Source organism: Ovis canadensis, chromosome 12 (genome assembly GCF_042477335.2).
Source record: "Ovis canadensis isolate MfBH-ARS-UI-01 breed Bighorn chromosome 12, ARS-UI_OviCan_v2, whole genome shotgun sequence".
NCBI lineage: Eukaryota > Metazoa > Chordata > Mammalia > Artiodactyla > Bovidae > Ovis > Ovis canadensis.
The window spans coordinates 15,400,997-15,419,576 of NC_091256.1; the positions used below are offsets into that span (position 1 = coordinate 15,400,997).

The 18,580-nt window shown below is 43.3% G+C and overlaps 1 protein-coding gene and 1 long non-coding RNA gene across 3 annotated transcripts in view; one reads left to right on the top strand and one right to left on the bottom strand.

Annotated features, from left to right (window-relative positions):
• Positions 1–8,503, bottom strand: part of LOC138416342 (uncharacterized) — a 29,975-nt gene extending 21,472 nt beyond the window's left edge. The window contains exons 1-2 of the long non-coding RNA XR_011247632.1: positions 8,424–8,503; positions 1,884–2,020 (exon numbers count right to left, since the gene is read on the bottom strand). This is a non-coding gene — a long non-coding RNA (uncharacterized lncRNA). The remainder of the gene's footprint in view (positions 1–1,883; positions 2,021–8,423) is intronic.
• A 2-nt stretch (positions 8,504–8,505) lies between these two features.
• On the top strand, positions 8,506–18,167 carry DYRK3 (dual specificity tyrosine phosphorylation regulated kinase 3). Of its 2 annotated transcripts, none has more exons than XM_069545273.1 (3): positions 8,506–8,852; positions 10,847–10,958; positions 16,348–18,167. In XM_069545273.1, exons 1-3 carry the CDS (start codon positions 8,776–8,778, stop codon positions 17,920–17,922), a joined length of 1,764 nt encoding a protein of 587 aa, XP_069401374.1. In that variant the 5' UTR covers positions 8,506–8,775; the 3' UTR covers positions 17,923–18,167. The 2 variants fall into 2 exon arrangements, with proteins under 2 accessions (XP_069401374.1, XP_069401375.1); XM_069545274.1 differs by having other exon boundaries at positions 8,601–8,890.
• The last annotated feature ends 413 nt before the right edge of the window (positions 18,168–18,580 follow it).

Below are 18,580 nucleotides of genomic sequence, written 5' to 3' on the forward strand. Positions count from 1 at the left end.
ACATAGAGAACAGACTTGTGGACATGAGCAGGGGCAGGAGGAGGAAGGAGAAGATGAGATGAGTGGAGAGAGGAGCATGCAAGCATATAAACTACCATGTGTAAAATAGACAGCCAATGGAACTTTGCTATATGACTCAGGGGACACAAACTGGGGCTTTGTAACAATCTAGCAGGGTGGGAAAGGGTGGGAGGTGGGAAGGAGTTTTAAGAGGGAGGGTACATTTGTATATATATGGTTAATATCATAAAGCAATTATCATTCAATTAAAAATAAGTAAATTAAAAAATAAATCTGGAGAGAGTATTTTAAAATAGATTCCTGAAACAATTTTTCTAAAGAGTTCACCAAAAACTTCTTCTCTCATTTACATTTAATTCATTTATAAAAAAATTTTATTATACCAAGTTATTTTTCTTTTTTTTTATTATACCAAGTTATTTTTCTTGCTAACAAATTTGCAACAGCTATAATAAAATCTCATTTGATTTTTATTAAGCCTAAGTACAATAAAGGTATACTTAATGTTGATGACTCTAAGACATGTACGTGTTAATTAAATCAACAAACCTTAATTCCAGGTATTAATTTATAACTGAATATTTTATAGTTCACACGAACCTGAAATTCATCCTGGCCTGTTTCATTTTATATTTCTGAGAATTTTTATAAGTGGTTAATTTGCAATTAAGCCAATTAAGTAGAGCTCATTTACAAATTAACTTTGATAATACCATCCAAATGTAAAGACATATGTGCACACATAGACAGATACAATCAGACATCTCATAGTTTCATTTTAAAACTTAGTCATGAATCAGGTATTACAATATAAAACTCACCAGTTTATAACAATTGGAATAGGTTAAATTTTAAAAGGTCTCCTCCTTCCTTACTTCCCCCTGTCTCAGGAATGATGATCTAGGTAACTGTTCCTGAGAACCCTGGTCTCAAGGCATATTGAGAAGAAAGCAAATGCTCCTAGAAGGACCTCTTCCTTCAAGAGTCAGAATTCTGAAGAGATGTTTTATCAACCCAGTCTTCTGTTACAACTGCATACACAATAAAGGAGCCCATATTGACTATTTTCAGGGCAAAGTTTTCCTTTAATCGCCAATTAAGTAAGTATTTGTTATAAGTTATGTATATACATAAACCTGGGGCTGGGGTCTTAGTCAGAGGCTGGCTTTCTGATACTCCTCGCTTCTCTGTTTGAGAGTCTCTATTTCCCATTTTAAAGCTGAATTTGTCAGGGCTAAGATTACTAATAAAATTGTGTGGTAGGCCAGCAAGGTACTTGTTAGCTAAGTCCTCTAGGCATCACCCTAGAGTTGTTTTAGCCCCCTTACATGGCTCAGTTTCTCCCTCAAATGGTCTAAGACCACTGTGAATGCTCAGATCACTGAATGACCAATTCTTATACATGAATTCTGGATGAGCAATCTTTTAACTTGTGTGTTTCCCTATGGGACCACTACACAGTATGAAATCCATAAATTTCTCAGTTGCTGAGAAAGCTTTAACTGACTGAGAGGGATCTTGTCCCTCTTCTTTGGAACAAAGCTCTCTTGTAATATCTTCATTTTTATCTTAAAATATTCTAAAGGCAGCCAAATTGAGGGAAAGAGTCAGATCAGTTAGTCTCTTACCTAACACTCAGCCCAGACCACTCAGTGAATTTAAATTGAGCAAACCCCAGTGTCTTTCAGCTTCTCCCCACTCAGTTTCAACTGGATGCGTATTTTCCCAGTGTCTTTCAACAGACTCCACCTCCCCCCACCAATATCGTTCATTTGAGGAGGGCGGGTACCTGTTATATGCCTCCAAATGAAACGCAAAACCATCAACCAATACAAGAGGGCCAAGAAACAGGACAGACTCACCCAAATTATCTGGGATTTCCAAGGAGGTGGATAGGTATAAGAGGCCTCTGCTGATACCAGTATGCCAGTTCCTTGCAGAGTTTAGGTAAAGGAGAGAAGTTCCCTTTAGGTCCCTTCATGGTTGTCAAAACTATGGACTGGGGAAAAAAAATGCACATGAAAGTTGTGAGTTCAATTTCGTTTGGGGTAGATGAGGACTTCAGCCCAGAAGACAGCCTCGCAGATAACTCGGAAGAACTGTTCTGAAGAGGTAAAGAGAAATGTCAGTATACATGTGATATTGGTCAAGCACATATTTTGGCAGAATGTTGTTGCTAGTCATGAGGAGTAGATGTTTCCATTAATGATTTTAGTGATTCTCCAGATATGAGAAGATGTAAGAAATCAGGCTCATAAAATCTTCTCCTGACAAAGTCTAACTATCTGAAGGCCTGTTGTGCTAGCTTTTCCTAGAGCACAGAATGCCTCATTCCTGATCTCTACCCTAAACTCCTTTCAGGATGTATTGAAGGTCAGCAACTGCAGTGGCTAGAGACTTCATTTTTGTAGTGCCAACGGGTGTGACAGTTTTCAGTTGACTCCACACACCCGCTGTGTGAACCTGCACAAGTCACTCATCTTTGAGAATGTCTTCTCAAGTGTTAAGTGGGGATAATACCTATCTCACAGGACTTGCATAAGATTTAAATGAGAAAATATCTATAAAGTACTTCAGATGGTACCTAGAAAATAATAGACTTAATTAATGGCAATTATATTAGAAAGAGTCCTAGTTAGGTTTTAAGAATTCGGAAATGTAGTTTCATATGTCCCCTCAGTCATGTAGGTGGAACTACATTGGGAAGAGTAAGTGAGAAGTGACAGATATTTGGGGAAAAGATAAATATTTCTGGGTTAGGGATTAAGAAAGACAAACTTCAGGATTTAGGAGATCTAGAACAAAGTGTCTACAGTATTGGAAGACACAAGTAGATTTTATTTGTTTTGTTGTTGTTTTCAAGATTCAGAAGGATTAATAGGGGGAACTTTCAAAGCTTGGGGAAGAGAGAGAGGAGGGAGGAAGCACGCAAGTGAAACCATGAAGGCCTCTATGGGTCTGCTGTGGGGCCCTCCCAGGTACAAATCCTTTCCATGTCACCAGTTTCTTGTCTGTAAGAAATAGGCATCATTCAGCCTCTTTGACCTTCCCTGAATTCCAATGGGCAGATTCAAACAGTTGGTAATCAGGGAAGAGATGGATTGAAGAAAGAAAGGAGGAGCAATCAAGAAACAGTAGTGCAGTATGGGGCAGTTACTCCTTGGAAGTAACACTTACTCTTTGGAAGGAAAGTTATGACCAGCCTAGATAGCATATTAAAAAGCAGAGACATTACTTTGCTGTCTAGTCAAGGCTATGGTTTTTTCAGTAGTCATGTATGGATATGAGAGTTGGACTATAAAGAAAGCTGAGTGCTGAAGAATCGATGCTTTTGAACCATGGTGTTGGAGAAGACTCTTGAGAGTCCCTTGGACTGCAAGGAGATCCAACCAGTCCATCCTAAAGGAAATCAGTCCTGAATAGTCATTGGAAGAACTGATGCTGAAGATGAAACTCCAAAATTTTGGCCACCTGATGCAAAGAGCTGACTCACTGGAAAAGACCCTGATGCTGGGAAAGATTGAAGGCATGAGGAGAAGGGGATGACAGAGGTTTGAGATGGTTGGATGGCATCACCGACCCAAGGGACATGAATTTGAGTAAACTCTGGGAGTTGGTGATGGACAGGGAGGCCTGGCGTGCTGCAGTCCATGGGGTAGCAAAGAGTCGGACACGACTGAGCAACTGAACTGAACTGAGATGAATTCAAACCTAAACCACCAACAGGCTTTTCATCACAAAATTTCAGGTGCATGTGCTTACAGGAATATTTTCTTAATCTATACATTTAAAACTGTTATAATCCCATTCTGAATGCTTTGATCTTTGAAGACTCAGGAATAGTTCCTTTTTTGTTTTGTTTATTTATTATAGGTTCCTTATTTTGCAAATACATTAAAACTGGCTTCAACAAGCAGGCAAGTGTCTTGTATGATATTTAGCCAATCCATAATAGGTAAATCTGGCTGTAGCTGCCCTGAGAGAGACAATGGAAATATTAACCACTCTTAGGTGGAGCTTAGGAGTGTAAGCAGATAGGGTAGGATGGTCCTTGAAGGAGAACCAGGCATGGCTTTCTTGACCAAAGCCATTTGGTGATCTAAGCCTGGCCACAATGTTTGCCCTTGAGCAGGTCTCAGTAATTAATGATCATAAGAGAAGAAAAGAATGAAGAAACATTGCCTGTTATTAGGCAAGAGAAATTGTAAAGACTCCCAGTTCTTCCAATGACAAAGATTAACCTGAAGTGCTCAACAACCAGATCTACTGGAACCTAAAGGATAATGATGTTGACCTTTTATAAACTGTGACTTCAATCAACTAAAGCTTGAACTCTGTCAACCACCCAAGCCCTTTCATGAATATACTTAAAACTTCCCCAATTTTGCAGTTCTGGGAGACACTGCTTTGAGGAAGATCCCCAGTGTTCTCCTTACTTGCTGCAAGTAATAAATCCTTCCTTCTGTCACGCGAGTGTATGTTCCTCAGTTCTTTGTCTTGTCACAACAAAAATTTGGAGTGACGGACATTAAAGTCCTTGGCACATCACAGCTCTCGGGTCTTGGACAAACCGTGTTATAGCTCTTAGGCAAATCAGTGTTACAGCTCTATTTTATTTAGAAGATAGCAGGAGAATACATCCTTGAAGCGTGAGGGCATGCCAACCCAAAGACTTGAAGAGAAGAGAGTGGAAGAGCACGTGGGGGAGAGAGAGACAGAGAGAGGAAGAGAGAGAGAGCGAGAGAGAGAAAGAGCGCATGCACGTGGGAGAGGAAGAGAGAGAGAGAAAGAGTGCACGCACGCGGGAAAGGGAGAGAAAGCGCTTTGGCTTCTCCTTTTATATGTTTTCTTCCACCTGGGCCTGCTCTATGCAAATTGGGCTTAGCCAGGAGTGCTGTTTGTTCTACCTGAAGTCTTCACTCTGGTCCTTGGACCTTCCTTTGACCTTCCTTGTTTTTTAGCCACCGCCATTTTGGACTCCGTTTCCCTATTCTTCCTACCTAATATTCCCCCCTCAAGAGATGGGAGGCCCAATTCTTTGGGAATAGGGGAGTTGAGGTCTTTCTGGCTACTTCCTGCTGAACTGGGGTGGCGAGGGGGTATTGGGCCTCCCCCTCTTGCTAGTCTCCAGCCTCAGAGTCCTTATAGCGGTGCCCATCACTACTCATGAGTCAAGCCATGGAAGAAGACAGAAGAGGACACTCAATACACCTGTGAGCCCCTGGGAGATCTCAGATACCTATTCAGGACTACCAATGAGTGCCATTCTAATGAACACCCCCAAAATCTAGTTTCTGGGGATAAGATTTCTCAGGATAGCTCTAAATAGCCAACACAGCTTGACAGAGATTGTACTCCGAAACAGACAAGAGATAGATCTTCTGATCCCTGAACAAGGAGGGACTTGAGCCATCCTGGCGATGTGAATTTAAAATTGGCTAATGCCCCTACTAGTCCTTGTTATGCTATGTTGATGATGCTTATGATTATTCCATGTACTGTCAATTGTCTAACCTGTTTTGCCCAGGTCAACCAGCTACAACATGCAGTGCCAGTTCAACAAAGATATAAAACTACAGCCGACCACGAAAAATATCACACCCTTAGATGGACACCGCTATAAGGACTCTGAGGCTTGAGACTAGCAAGAGGGGGAGGCCCAATACCCCTCGCCGCCCCAGTTCAGCAGGAAGTAGCCAGAAAGACCTCGACGCCTCTATTCCCAAAGAATTGGGCCTCCCATCTCTTGAGAGGGGAATGTTAGGTAGGTAGAATAGGGAAAAGGAGTCCAAAATGGTGGTGGCTAAAAGACAAAGAAGGGAAAAGCCCGTGAAAATAGAACAAAAGAAGGTCCGAGGACCAGAGTGAAGACTTCAGGTAGAACAAACAGCACTCCTGGCTAAGCCCAATTTGCATAGAGCAGGCCCAGGGGGAGGAAAAACATATAAAAGGAGGAGCCAAAGCCTTGCTCGCTCGCTCGCTCGCTCTCTCCTGTGTGTGTGCATTCTTTCTCTCTCTCTCTCTCTCTCTCTCTCTCTCTCTCTTCCTCTCTCTCCCACGCACTCCTCCACTCTCTTCTCTTCAAGTCTTTGGGTTGGCATGCCCTCACGCTTCAAGGATGTATTACTCTGCAATCTTCTAAATAAAATAGAGCTGTAACACTGAATATAACACAGTTTGTCCAAGACCCGAGAGCCGTGATGCACCGAGGGCTTTAATGTCCGTCGCTTCAAATCTTTGTTGTGACGAGACAAAGAACTGAGGCACATACACTCGTGTGACACTTCTCTCTGACTTGGTTGGGTCTTGTGGCTCAACACCCGCCAAGGGGTGAACTCAGTATGGAGGCTCCTGCTAGCTCCCTCACTGGGCTTTAATCCAGTTACACTGTTACGAAACAGGGCCTCTGAAGAAATTACTTGGGTCACTAAGGTCAGAGACTCATAAAGTTCCAGCACCCTCAAGGAATCCTTGCTCCCTTGACCTTAAGGTCAACAGACTAAAGATAAAGGAGTCCTCTGTGCTTCCCACCTCAGGGGCAGGAAGAAGAGTAGGAATGCTTCAAGGCTGAAGCAGATATGTCTTGAAACAGACTTGGAAAGTGAAAGTGAAGTTGCTCAGTCATGCCCGACTCTTTGCAACCCCATGGACTGTAGCCTACCAGGCTTCTCAGTCCATGGAATGTTCCAGGCAACAGTACTGGAGTGGGTTGCCATTTCCTTCTCCAGGGGATCGTCCCAACCCAGGGATTGAATCTGGGTCTCCCGCATTGCAGGCAGACAGACGCTTTACCGTCTAAGCCACCAGAGAAGTCTAAAGGTCAATGATTCAGAATGAGGTAAGCAAACTTGTTGAGGCAAGTCCCATTCAAATGTTCAAGGCACTAAAGTGGTCTGAGGTGTCCACAGAAGTACTAAGAACAATAATTAAACAGAATTTCGCAATCTTGTCCAAACCTTTTGCTGCCATGGGACTTTTCCTTCAAACAAGCTTCTGTCGGAGTTCAAATACAAACCCATGTGAAAGCAGGGCTGCTCTAGCTTCGGAAGGGTGGGGGAGGGGTTGGACGCGGTTAAAAAAACGTCTATTCATAAGATTAGAAAAATTTAAATCATCATGGTAGAAAACCTTTGAATTCATATTTATATCATAGTCTAAAGAAACACTGATCACAAAGTGAAGTTCCCCAAACCGACACTTCATTAGTTTTTAAAGTGAAGAGCTTTTGGATTTTAAGGGCATTTCTACTTAAAGGCTGGAGAAGGAAACCCACTCCAGTACTCTTGCCTAGAAAATCCCATGGACGAAAGAGCCTGGCGGGCTACAGTCCATGGGGTCGCAAAGAGCCGGACACGACAGAGCGACTTCACTTACTTAAAGGCATGGGAATAGGGAATATGATTTTTAGTCACACGGAAATGAGCCTTGGATGGAAATTTTCAGATTTATGGACTATGTTCTGCAGGACCGGGGCAATGAGTCCCGAGGCCCCACCAGGTGGCGCGCATATTCGGCATTTCCACAACGTTTAGTTCTCTAACTCAAGGGTCAGATGGCCTGCCTCGTGCTTTGTAGGTTTAGGAAATCCGACTGGATGTCACGCTGGAGAAAACAACACTTCTGTTCTTCTGTTGTAAACTTCTTCCCTTTCACTTTCATCCCAACTAGACAAATCCGCCTAACCTTGGTGTTGCCAAAGTGTTTTAACGTTTCAGAAAAGGAAGGGGGGAAAAATCCCAGCCATTCCAAGCAGAAAGACCAGAAGAGCCTTCAGGCGGCGGATGGCGCACCAGGAGAAAGCCTGGGAAGCTGGAGACGTTTTAGCTTAAGGCTTCGCCAACCACGTGATCGTCTCTGGCCTCAGTTTCTTCATCTTTAATATGGCTCTGAGCCATACCAGCCCGTGGCATCCGTGGCAGGGGAATCGGACCAACCTCAGCTTTAATTATATAATTCCTAGTTAAATCTATATAAAAGTGGGATGTCATCTGGTATGGTTAAATGAAAACGTTCGTCGCGCCGGTAGTGTCACAGACAAAATGGGTTTATTATTGCTTTTCTTCGTTAACTCATTACCCTCCGGAGGGATGCCCCCTCAGTCTGACACAGTACCCTTCCCCACCGCCCCCCCGAGGGATGCCCCGTCAGTCTGACACAGTACCCTTCCCCACCCCCCACCCCCATTCTTTTAAAATTGATATTCAAGGGAGGTTTTAGAACTCCAAGCTGAAACGTACTAAGGCATAGATGGCATTGACGGGCCAGCGGCACTTCGGAAAGCGAGGGCGGTTACTTCACAAACCCTCCGTCAGGGCCTTTCTCCCTCCACAGTCCCGGCCCCCAGCCCTCAGACTGCCGCCAGAGGACCTCCGCCGCCCTGAAAGCAGCCTCCCGCTCCCTACCTCCTGAGGTTTCTCCACAGGCGCTTCCTGGAGGCGCGCCCCGAGGCGGGGGACGCTCGGCCCCGCCCCCGTGCGTCACCGCGTACTTGCGCAGAGGCGTTTCCCGGGGCGTGCCGCGGTTGCTAGGCGACTGCGTCGCTCCCCCGCCCGCTTCCCTCCCTAGCTGCTCCTCTGGCTCTTCCCGACCCGGGCCAGTTCCGAGAGAACGCGCGCGGAGTGCCCGTGTCCAGACGAGAGTTCCCGGGGCAGCGTCGCGGCCCGGGAGGCAGCCGCCGCGGCGCAGGTGGACGCCGCCCGCCCGCCCGCCTCTCCAACCGCCGCCCCTCCCCACAGCGGGGTCCCGAGCTGCGGGATGGGAGGCACGGCTCGCGGGCCCGGGCGGAAGGATGAGGGGCCGCCGGGGGCCGCACTCCCGCCGCAGCAGCGGAGGTAACGGCGCCGCGGGCGTAACGGGCTGGGGCGTCCCGGTGAGCGGGGCGGGGACGGGCGGGCTGGAGGCTGAGCGAACCCCCAGCGGGAGGGTTAGGGAAGGGTCTCTGGCCCGCCGCCTTCTCCACACGCTGCCTTCCTCCCGAGCCCAGTGAGGGAGGAGGCCAGGGAAATAATTCCCACCCTGGGGTTCTCTCTGAATCCCTCGATCGGGGATGTATGGTCAAGAAGTCCTAGAAGCTGGGACTTTTGGTGGGGCTTCTTAGCAAACTGGGGGGGATAAACAGGGATAACCGAGGACTTTGCCGTGAGGGGTGTGGTCTGGCCTCGGCGTGCAGGTGAGGGGCTCTGCCCGGTAGGGCTTTTCTGTGGATCCTGTTTTGAGAGTTTCTCCACCTTGCATTGTATTTTACACCTTAATAGAAGGGACCCCCCCCCCCCCGCTCCCCACTTCATTTGCTTGGACACTTCCTTTGGCTCTTTATAGGAAATCTTGTAGGTCTTCCATCTGTCTTTCTCTGTAAATGTGGACGTCTGTCCCATTGTGTTTGTTTTATTCCTGCTGTTGGCAAAGAATCAGTCGCATCCAGAATTTTTGGTTCTTGTCAGCGAAGCAGTCCCCATTAAAGACATTATTCTATCAGAACGTGACTGCTTTTTAAAAAGAGAACATTCCAAAAATATTTGTAGTGGGTTGTTAGGGTTTGTTTTTTGAGCTTTTAAAAAACTTCTATTTCTGTAACACATTGATTAAGAAAACTCTAGAACTAATTCTGCGAAACAGTTTTTACAAGCCACTGAATTATTGCAGCGTGCTTTTAAAGATTAAAAACGTTCTTCCTGGCAGCTGGGTCATTATCATTGCATTCATAGTATATCATGTACAAATGATACAATGAAGTGCTGATGTGTGTTACTGGAAATCTGTGTTCTTGGTGGCAGATGAAGTACATTATTCAGGGCCATCTTGTGGATTAAAGAAATCTTCTCCATCTTTTGGGTTCCCTTCCAGAGGTGGAGACACAGTTTTAAAGTACAGAGAAATAATCTGTAATCACTTGGCATTTAGTTTCCACCATCCACTGGAAAATTAAGTGGATAAAGATGTGAAATGCTTGTAATTTAGAGAATTTCTTTAGTATTTGCTGTAGAAGTCACTGTATTTTTCTATAAATTAGATAGATGTTAAGTAGGCAAGTAAAGAGAAGGCAGCCCTAAGAAGGCCTTTTATTCCTTGCTTGTAAGACCCAGAAAGGTGTAGAATGGAACTATTCTTCCCTTTACGAATATGTTGAAAATGGCTCAGAGAGGGAGCTGGTGTAGCCAGTTTTAGAGCTGAAATTAAAATCCATGTCTTTGAAAATATAGTCCTCCGTCTTGTTTGTTCTAGTTAGCTTTTAGGCTTCAGTATTTAAACTAGTCTTCGTTTTCAAGTAGTAAGTTAAATGAGATCCTTTGATAGTCCCTATCCTTAACAACATTCAGAAAGTAAGAATTATTTTTAACTATTTCAGAATACAAACCTAGAAATACTTTTATTTTTTTAGCTACAAAAAGAGAAAAGTTGAATTTCCTCTCTTCCTTTGCTTCCTCTCTAGTTGGTGTTCAGTGCCAAAATTCGAAGTGAACATTTTTTTTCCCACCATAAACATTTTTGTGGGGATATACTTGCTTTACAATGTTGTGTTAGTTTCTGCTGTACAGCAGTGTGAATCAGCCACAGGTACACATACATCCCCTCCCGCCCTAACCGCGCCCGAGTCCCGCCCCTCTAGGTCATCACAGTGCCAGCTGAGCTCCCTGTGTATATGTACACTGCAGGTCCCCACTAGCTGTCTGTTGTACACACAGAAGTGTAGGTACAGAGTGGACATTTGCTTGTATCAATTATTCTTTGTAGAAGATAAGAAGTAGTTAAAACACAAGGTGTTTGGGAAATACAAATTTATTTACTTTAGTTACTGACAGATTTTATCTGTAATCTTTTCAACTAGATTGGGGGATGGTGTCTATGATACCTTCATGATGAATGATGAAACCAAATGCCCACCCTGTTCAAATGTACCCTGCAATCCTTCTGAACCGCCTCTACCCAGAAGACTAAATGTAAGTAAATGAAGTAATGCTTTGAGCTTTAATGGTCCTTCTGTAAAGGAGGAAGATCTACTTTGAATGATCAAGGTACAGTTATGTCTCACTGGTTAACCCAGGCTTTTTTTTTTTGGTTTCTTTTTGGTTTCTCTTAACTTTGAAATAACAGGTTCTGAGGTCCAAGTTTAGCTTTTCAGAATGATTTTGATTTGGAACCCATGTATTTATTCCTTCCAATCACTGGGATAAGTAGGAAAAAAAAATAGCATGCTACTTTTGTCTAGATAATGGTTATTTTTTTTAATAGATTGATAAATATATGGAGTGTATTATGATGGCTCATTTTAACAGAAACAAGGAACAGGAAATACCTCTGAACTTAGAGGTATGTTTTTTTCTGCAAGGTAGAAATGCAGTCCTAGCTTCTTAGTATGCTTAAGAGAACCATTTCATACATCATAAATAAAACTTGAACAGTACAGTTTGGTTTTAATTCATTTATTCATTTTGGAGCTTGCAGACATTTAGCTTTTGATACCATTTTATTAAGGTAATAATAAAAACTAATTCTTATTCCCTTGGCACACATAGAGTGGTAGGGAGAATGGGGTTTGGACAAGTTCCATGGCAGGGAGAAGCTATCCTGTGGTTTTAAAATTTGCTGCATGTCATCTAATGAACAAATTGAATAATTGAGCTGATTAATTTATCAATAATTCTCCTTCATATTTCTGTTTAAGACCTAAAATTATTTCTATATAAAGAACTGGTTGCATTTTTCATAGTCCTTCCCAGCTGTTTTGTCAGCTTTGCCACTAAAAATCAACTTTTTCACGGCTTTCAAGGCTAGTAATATTACAGAATATGGGCTAAATATATCTGGAAGGCCGGTAACTCTATTTTTAATCTCCTTTCTGGAGTGCAATAAGTTTCCTTTCCATTCTCTGCCGGCTTATTTTTATAATATATAAAAACTTCTGAAAACTCCAGAACCATGTATGTAGTCCTTGTGTTGGTGATCAGATTTCTCAGTTACTTGCTGACAATTAGCATATCTCTATAGGAAACTTTTGCAGTTGGTCATCATGTGACTTAAAATACATTTTAACTAATTTTTTAAATTAAGAGCTAAATCATTTATTAATTGATATAAATTATGTATAGTTTATAAATATTTTAAAAGTAAAATCGCATAATTATTTCTAATATACAGTATTTTGGAAAGAACGCTAGAGAATTTGGAGATGATAACTGAATATAGATAATAGGCCATTTTAACTTCAGCACTGGCTGTTATTTGGCCAGTGCTAATCACTGTGTGCGTGTCAGTTGCTTAGTCATGTCTGACTGTTTGTGACTCCATGGGGTGTAGCCCCCAGGCTCCTCCATCCATGGGATTTTCCAGGCAGGAACACTGGAGTGGATTGCTGTTTCCTTCTTCAGGGGATCTCCCTGACCCAGGGATCAAACCCAGGTCTCCTGCATTGCAGGCAGACTACCATCTGAACCACCAGGGAAGCTGTCTAGTAGGGCAATTAAATTGTGTTTCAGGATCAAAATGAATTTTTTTACTCTATGATACTCACAGTAATACAATTTCAGAAACACAAGGTTTTATGTTCTAACCCAATAGTGTCTTTGCAAACTTTGCTGAAACAGTACTGTTGAGGGCTTCCCTGGTGGACTAGCAGTTAAAAATCCGTGTGCCAGTGCAGGCGACAGGTTCAATCCCTGGCCAGGAAGACTGCCTGCTGTGGAGCAGCTAAGCCCGGGTACCACAGCCCCCGAGCCAGCACCCAGGAGCCTGTGCCCTGCAATGAGAGTGAGCCCACACATAGCAATGAAGACCCAGCTCAGCCAAAAATAAACAGATAAACTTAAAAAGAAATAAACCTTTGTTTTTTAAAGTGCTTTTCCTCTTAGTGACACTTGTAGCTCATTATGCCATGACTCCAAGACCCTACTGCTCGTTTCACAAAATTTTTTAGCATCGTTGTTTATCCGAGATGCCTTACGTTCTCATTGTAAATGATAAATGCTCCTAGGCTTTTAATAGGTTAGCTTTGTGTTGCAGAGATTTAGGGTCGAGAGTGAGAGGGTGGTGTTCTATAACTACTTTAACATGTGTGTGGAATTGTAGATTCTTCTAGAACAATGAAAGAAAGATTTTATTTATAGCACAGCAGATTTGATACATAATTGATTCAGGCCAGTATTTGAGTTATTTACGAGAAAGGAAAGAAAGCTAAGAAAAGAACCCCTCCCTGTGTGGAAAAATTCCTTCCTGGAATTCTTCAGATGCATTGGAGATTCAGAACTTGACAATCCATGGGGGCCTAGACCTGAAGTGTCGGGTTTTGTTCTGGGAGCCACGCTTGCACAAAGTGCAGCCTGTGTTGAGAACGTGGGATCACAAGCCGTGTGAGGTGGAGGTTGCGATGGGGGATGATGAGTTTACAGAAAAATGGTGGGGCAGAACGACCCTTTTAGGTATCTGAAGAGCTTTAGCATGGGAATCTGGACACTCCTGTGTGAGTCCGAGAGCAAAGCAATACTTAGATTGGAGAGAGAGAGATTTAGGCTCGTTTTAAGGAAAAACCACGAGTCAGCAAATCCAAATGAGTCCTTATTGTAATAGTTCTATGGCAGTTGATTTTCTGTTGTATATCTGTTCTTATTAAGCTGAGACCCTCTCTTGATCACAAACAGGAATGAAGACCTTGAGAGCCAGGATAGCCTTCCTTGTAGGCAGAGTTAGGTGAAGTAGCCAGGGATGGACCCTGGACCACAGATAGCTTTCCTACCAGCTTGTCGAGTTCCTAGAGAGTCATTCCTTTGGGTTAAGACATTAGTCTTCTATTAAAGTTCAAATAGCTCTGGAGAGCACATTAAATTGTATAGCAAATCGCAAGCAGGTTTTATGTGAGGGAGAAAGTGGGTGAAGTGTTCCCATGCATCCTAAGAGAAGCCCAATCAAGAAGCCCTTCTTGGAGCAGAAGGCATATTTAATGCCAGACATCTGGTGGAGGGGGAGTCTGCAGCCACAGAGGAAGGCACCACAGAGAGAAAAGATAAGCTAAATGGGGAAGGGAGGGTGTATCAGAGTTTAAACCTTACTGTGTTGAGAAGTTTCCCTAATGGTTATCAGTATTTTTAACCTGTTCTATCATTTGCGAATGTCTTTCACATATGTGATTAATTGATTCTCATAACATGCTGCAAGGAGGTATCATCCACACTTCACAGATGGAGAAATCAGGGCTAAGAAACTGGCCTAAAGGTTTTGCTTGTCCTGGGACCAACAGTTTCTGAGCAGTGCAGCCACCCCAGCCAAGGCCTCTGACTTCATATTTTTTAAGAATGTGTCCCCAAGACTTTAGAGTAAATAAATATTTAGATGCATTTAGGTTAGATAATAAAAATGTTAAGGAAAACTGGTTGAGATGCATGCAGATGTTCGGTTTTGTTGTGTATATCTAGCTAAAATCAAACAATTATAATTGTTTAGTTCAGCAAAGTATGTCTCCTAATAGATTGTAGAGCCTTGAGATAACCCGTTTTTTGGTGATCTCAATTGTTCACTACTACTTTTATAGTAGTAGTGAACATCGCTAAAAACAGGAGTAATTATTAGACTTAATTGATGATAAGAAAAATGTTGCATTATGTTTACATTTCAGCACTTTCTGACTAGCGATCATTCTCTATTTTGGTATCAGAGATCTCTCCTGGTCCGTATCTTGCCTCTTTATTTAGAAACCCAATGTCAAAGTATGGCTACAGTTGTACTGGCTGCTTTGCTTGTAAGATGGTGCAATGCCTCATTTTGTAACTATAGTACTCTATAAATGTTTAAATTGATTATAGGACCTAAAAGGAACAGGCTGGAACTAATATCCTGCTTTTGTAGCTAAATTAGGGTCTATCTAGATATGCTGACATTTAATTTTTTTCATCCCTTTCTTTGTTTGTATTTATATTTTTATTTATGTAGATAATTAGGAGTTGTTTATTTAGCTCTTGTTACAGTTCTGTTTTTTAAATGTTTGGCCACTTTGGATCATTACCTTATAATTTGTATCATATTTTAAGAGATCATCACTATAGCTCAGAGCTCCCCTGAAATGATCATAGAGGCTCTCAGACACATCAGGGGTACAGTTCTTCAGATCCATTAAAAAAAAATTGTTCTTGGAACTATCCTGGAATTTTTTTTTTTGAACAGCAGATTTAGCATTTTTTCCCCTTTATTTTCTTCTTAGCACCTTCTTACATTTTTCTCTTTTTTGTGGTGTTTGGTTTTTTTGCTCTTTTTCTCCCTTCTGTTTTCAAAGAATCTTATTTCAGAGATATGCAATAAGTAGAGTTTTCTTCTGTGGGTTACTGTTCCTTGCAGAAAAAGGTGATGTAAAATCAAGTCAAAAGAGTTGCGTGCCTCTGTCGCGTAGGCTATTGCTGAGGAAGAGCGGTGCATGTGTCTGTGAGCCTGGGAGAGAGAGAAGGAAAGGAGGCTGTCTTTATTTAGGAAAGGCCCCTTTCCACAGGGGCCTTGGATTCTCACTGTTCCTCGTCAGATACAGAAAGAATCGGCCTCAGTGGTCTCAAGAGTCTTCTCTGGATTAGAACTTTTGTGATTGGGTGAAGGGAGGTAGAAAGATGGAATGGTTTATTTGAGGCCCTGGGAGTAGATGATGAGGCCTTGGTTGATTGCAGGCCACGATCAGCACTCAGGCCCTACTGGAGAGTTAGAGCAGACACCAGGAGAAGCTGGCGCCAAGTTACAGTGACATTCTGACGGAGTCAGAAGCCCTGGCTTCACATCCTGCCTCCGTCCCTTTATCATTTACCGAACACTGTAAGATGCATTATTTTGCTCCTGATACGTGCCCTTAAAATTTGGGAAGATACTTGAAACAAGTGTGAACAGTGTAGGGCAGTATGTATATAATCAGGTGCCAGATTATACGGTAGATGGAAAAGCTACAGTTAAGACGTGAGTGGAGCCACAGTTAGTGTGGGCTTGGAGTAGCTTTGAGTAGGTGAGAGAGGGGACGAGAATTGGGCTTTGACAGAGTGTAGGATTCAAGTGGATGCATTGAAAAGATCCTCAGTAGGAAGACACACCTGTTAGAAGGAATCTAGCATGTTTACAGTATGGTAAGATGGCCATCTTGTCTGAAACAAAGCAATACATATGTAGGGAGTTGGGGTGCCCATAGACATGGAGTCTAAAGATTAGCATAGCATAAGTTTCTAGGGACGCCTGCTTTTCTCATCTTACTTTTGGGTCTTTTAACTACACACCTGGACATGTTTTGTTGTTTTGTTCAGTCCAGGGGATGATTCTTTCGTCCTTCCACTGTTTTTAGTGACTTTAACATAGATTCGTTTCTCTTTGCCATAGATCACCACTGAGCATTTAACAAGAGATCCTACTCAACGCTTCCTGAATGGAGGCGAGATGAAGGTAGAACAGCTATTTCAAGAATTTGGCATCAGAAGAGCCGACAACCTTCAGTCGGATGGTATCAACGATTCTGAAAAATGCTCTCCCACCACCTCTCAGGGTAAAAGCTCGGATAGTTTGAATACAGTGAAATCCAGCAGTTCATCCAAAGCATCCAAAGTGGTGCCTCTGACTCCAGAACAGGCCCTGAAGCAATATAAGCATCACCTCACTGCTTATGAGAAGCTGGAAATTGTCAATTATCCAGAAATTTACTTTGTGGGTCCAAATGCCAAAAAAAGACATGGAGTTATTGGTGGTCCTAATAACGGCGGGTATGACGATGCAGATGGGTCCTATATTCACGTGCCTCGAGACCATCTAGCTTATCGATATGAGGTGCTGAAAATTATTGGCAAGGGCAGTTTTGGGCAGGTAGCCCGGGTCTATGATCACAAACTTCGACAGTACGTGGCCCTGAAGATGGTGCGCAATGAAAAGCGCTTCCATCGCCAAGCGGCCGAGGAGATCCGGATTTTGGAGCATCTTAAAAAGCAGGATAAAACCGGTAGCATGAACGTTATTCACATGCTAGAAAGTTTCACATTCCGGAACCATGTTTGCATGGCCTTTGAATTGCTGAGCATAGACCTTTATGAGCTCATTAAAAAAAACAAGTTCCAGGGCTTTAGCATCCAGTTAGTTCGCAAGTTTGCTCAGTCCATCTTACAATCCCTGGATGCGCTCCACAAAAACAAGATCATTCACTGTGACCTAAAGCCAGAAAACATTCTCCTGAAACAGCACGGGCGCAGCGCAACCAAGGTCATTGACTTTGGCTCCAGCTGTTTCGAGTACCAGAAGCTGTACACTTACATCCAATCTCGGTTTTACAGAGCCCCGGAGATCATCCTGGGAAGCCGCTACAGCACACCCATTGACATATGGAGCTTTGGCTGCATCCTTGCAGAACTCTTAACAGGACAGCCGCTCTTCCCTGGAGAGGATGAAGGAGACCAGCTGGCCTGTATGATGGAACTTCTGGGGATGCCACCGGCAAAACTTCTGGAACAATCCAAACGTGCCAAGTACTTTATTAACTCCAAGGGCCTGCCTCGCTACTGTTCTGTGACCACGCAGGCCGATGGGAGGGCTGTGCTTGTGGGAGGTCGTTCCCGGAGGGGTAAGAAGCGGGGTCCCCCGGGCAGCAAAGATTGGGTGACAGCACTGAAAGGCTGTGAGGACTACTTATTTATAGAGTTTCTGAAACGATGTCTCCACTGGGACCCCTCTGCCCGCTTGACCCCGGCTCAAGCATTAAGACACCCTTGGATTAGCAAATCTGTTCCTAGACCTCTCACCATTGAAAAGGTGTCAGGCAAACGGGTAGTAAATCCTGCAAATGCTTTCCAGGGCCTGGGTTCCAAGTTGCCTCCAGTTGTAGGAATAGCCAATAAGCTCAAAGCTAATTTAATGTCAGAGACCAGTGGTGGTATGCCTCTGTGCAGTGTATTGCCAAAACTGATTAACTGATGGGCAGCAGTGTGCTCAGAGATGCGTATGGATGTATTTTTAATTACCTTGCAAACCTGAAAATGGAAAGGAAAAAAAGCCCATTCGTGGATGTGTTTTTTGTCAATGTAGATTTCTTTTTTGTAAAAAAAAAAGGCAAAGCATTTTTATATGACTGTTAAAAGAACTCTTCACAAGGGCTAAATTACCTAACCAGCTTGTATTGGCCATCCTGGAATATATATTAAAAGACTTTTTATAGGTCAGTGCATCTTTTGTTACTGGCAGGCGTGCATCAACTTCCATATCAAATTCGGTCGGTTTAAATCTCTTTCTCTCAAGGTAGAAGGTATGCTGAAAGTATATCCTGATCATTAACTTCTAGACTCCCTCAGCATCTGTTCAGAGGGTTAATCTGGGACATAGCCGTAGTCACAGGTGAGAGCCAAAGCTAGATCTCTGGCCCCAGCCTGCTCTCCTGTGGGGTCTTGCCAGGTGGAAGTGCTCACGGTAGAATATGGGGTTGGGGAAGCTTCGGGATGCAGGGGGTCTCCTGGAGAAGTCACGTCGTTGCTTGCAAGTGGCTCCTTTCAGTTCTGTGATGGGTGGTGGTTTTATTTTATATTGTCATTATTTTGCCACTGGTTAGTTTCCTGGGCCAGAGAAGGCAATGGCACCC

What these genes read in the sequence shown, in the direction of transcription:
- DYRK3 (XM_069545273.1), top strand. Translation starts at nt 8,776, where the DNA reads ATGGGAGGCACGGCTCGCGGGCCCGGGCGGAAGGATGAGGGGCCGCCG. An exon ending in CTCCCGCCGCAGCAGCGGAG is followed by an intron (nt 8,853 to 10,846) that starts GTAACGGCGCCG and finishes CTTTTCAACTAG; the next exon opens with ATTGGGGGATGGTGTCTATG. An exon ending in CTCTACCCAGAAGACTAAAT is followed by an intron (nt 10,959 to 16,347) that starts GTAAGTAAATGA and finishes TCTTTGCCATAG; the next exon opens with ATCACCACTGAGCATTTAAC.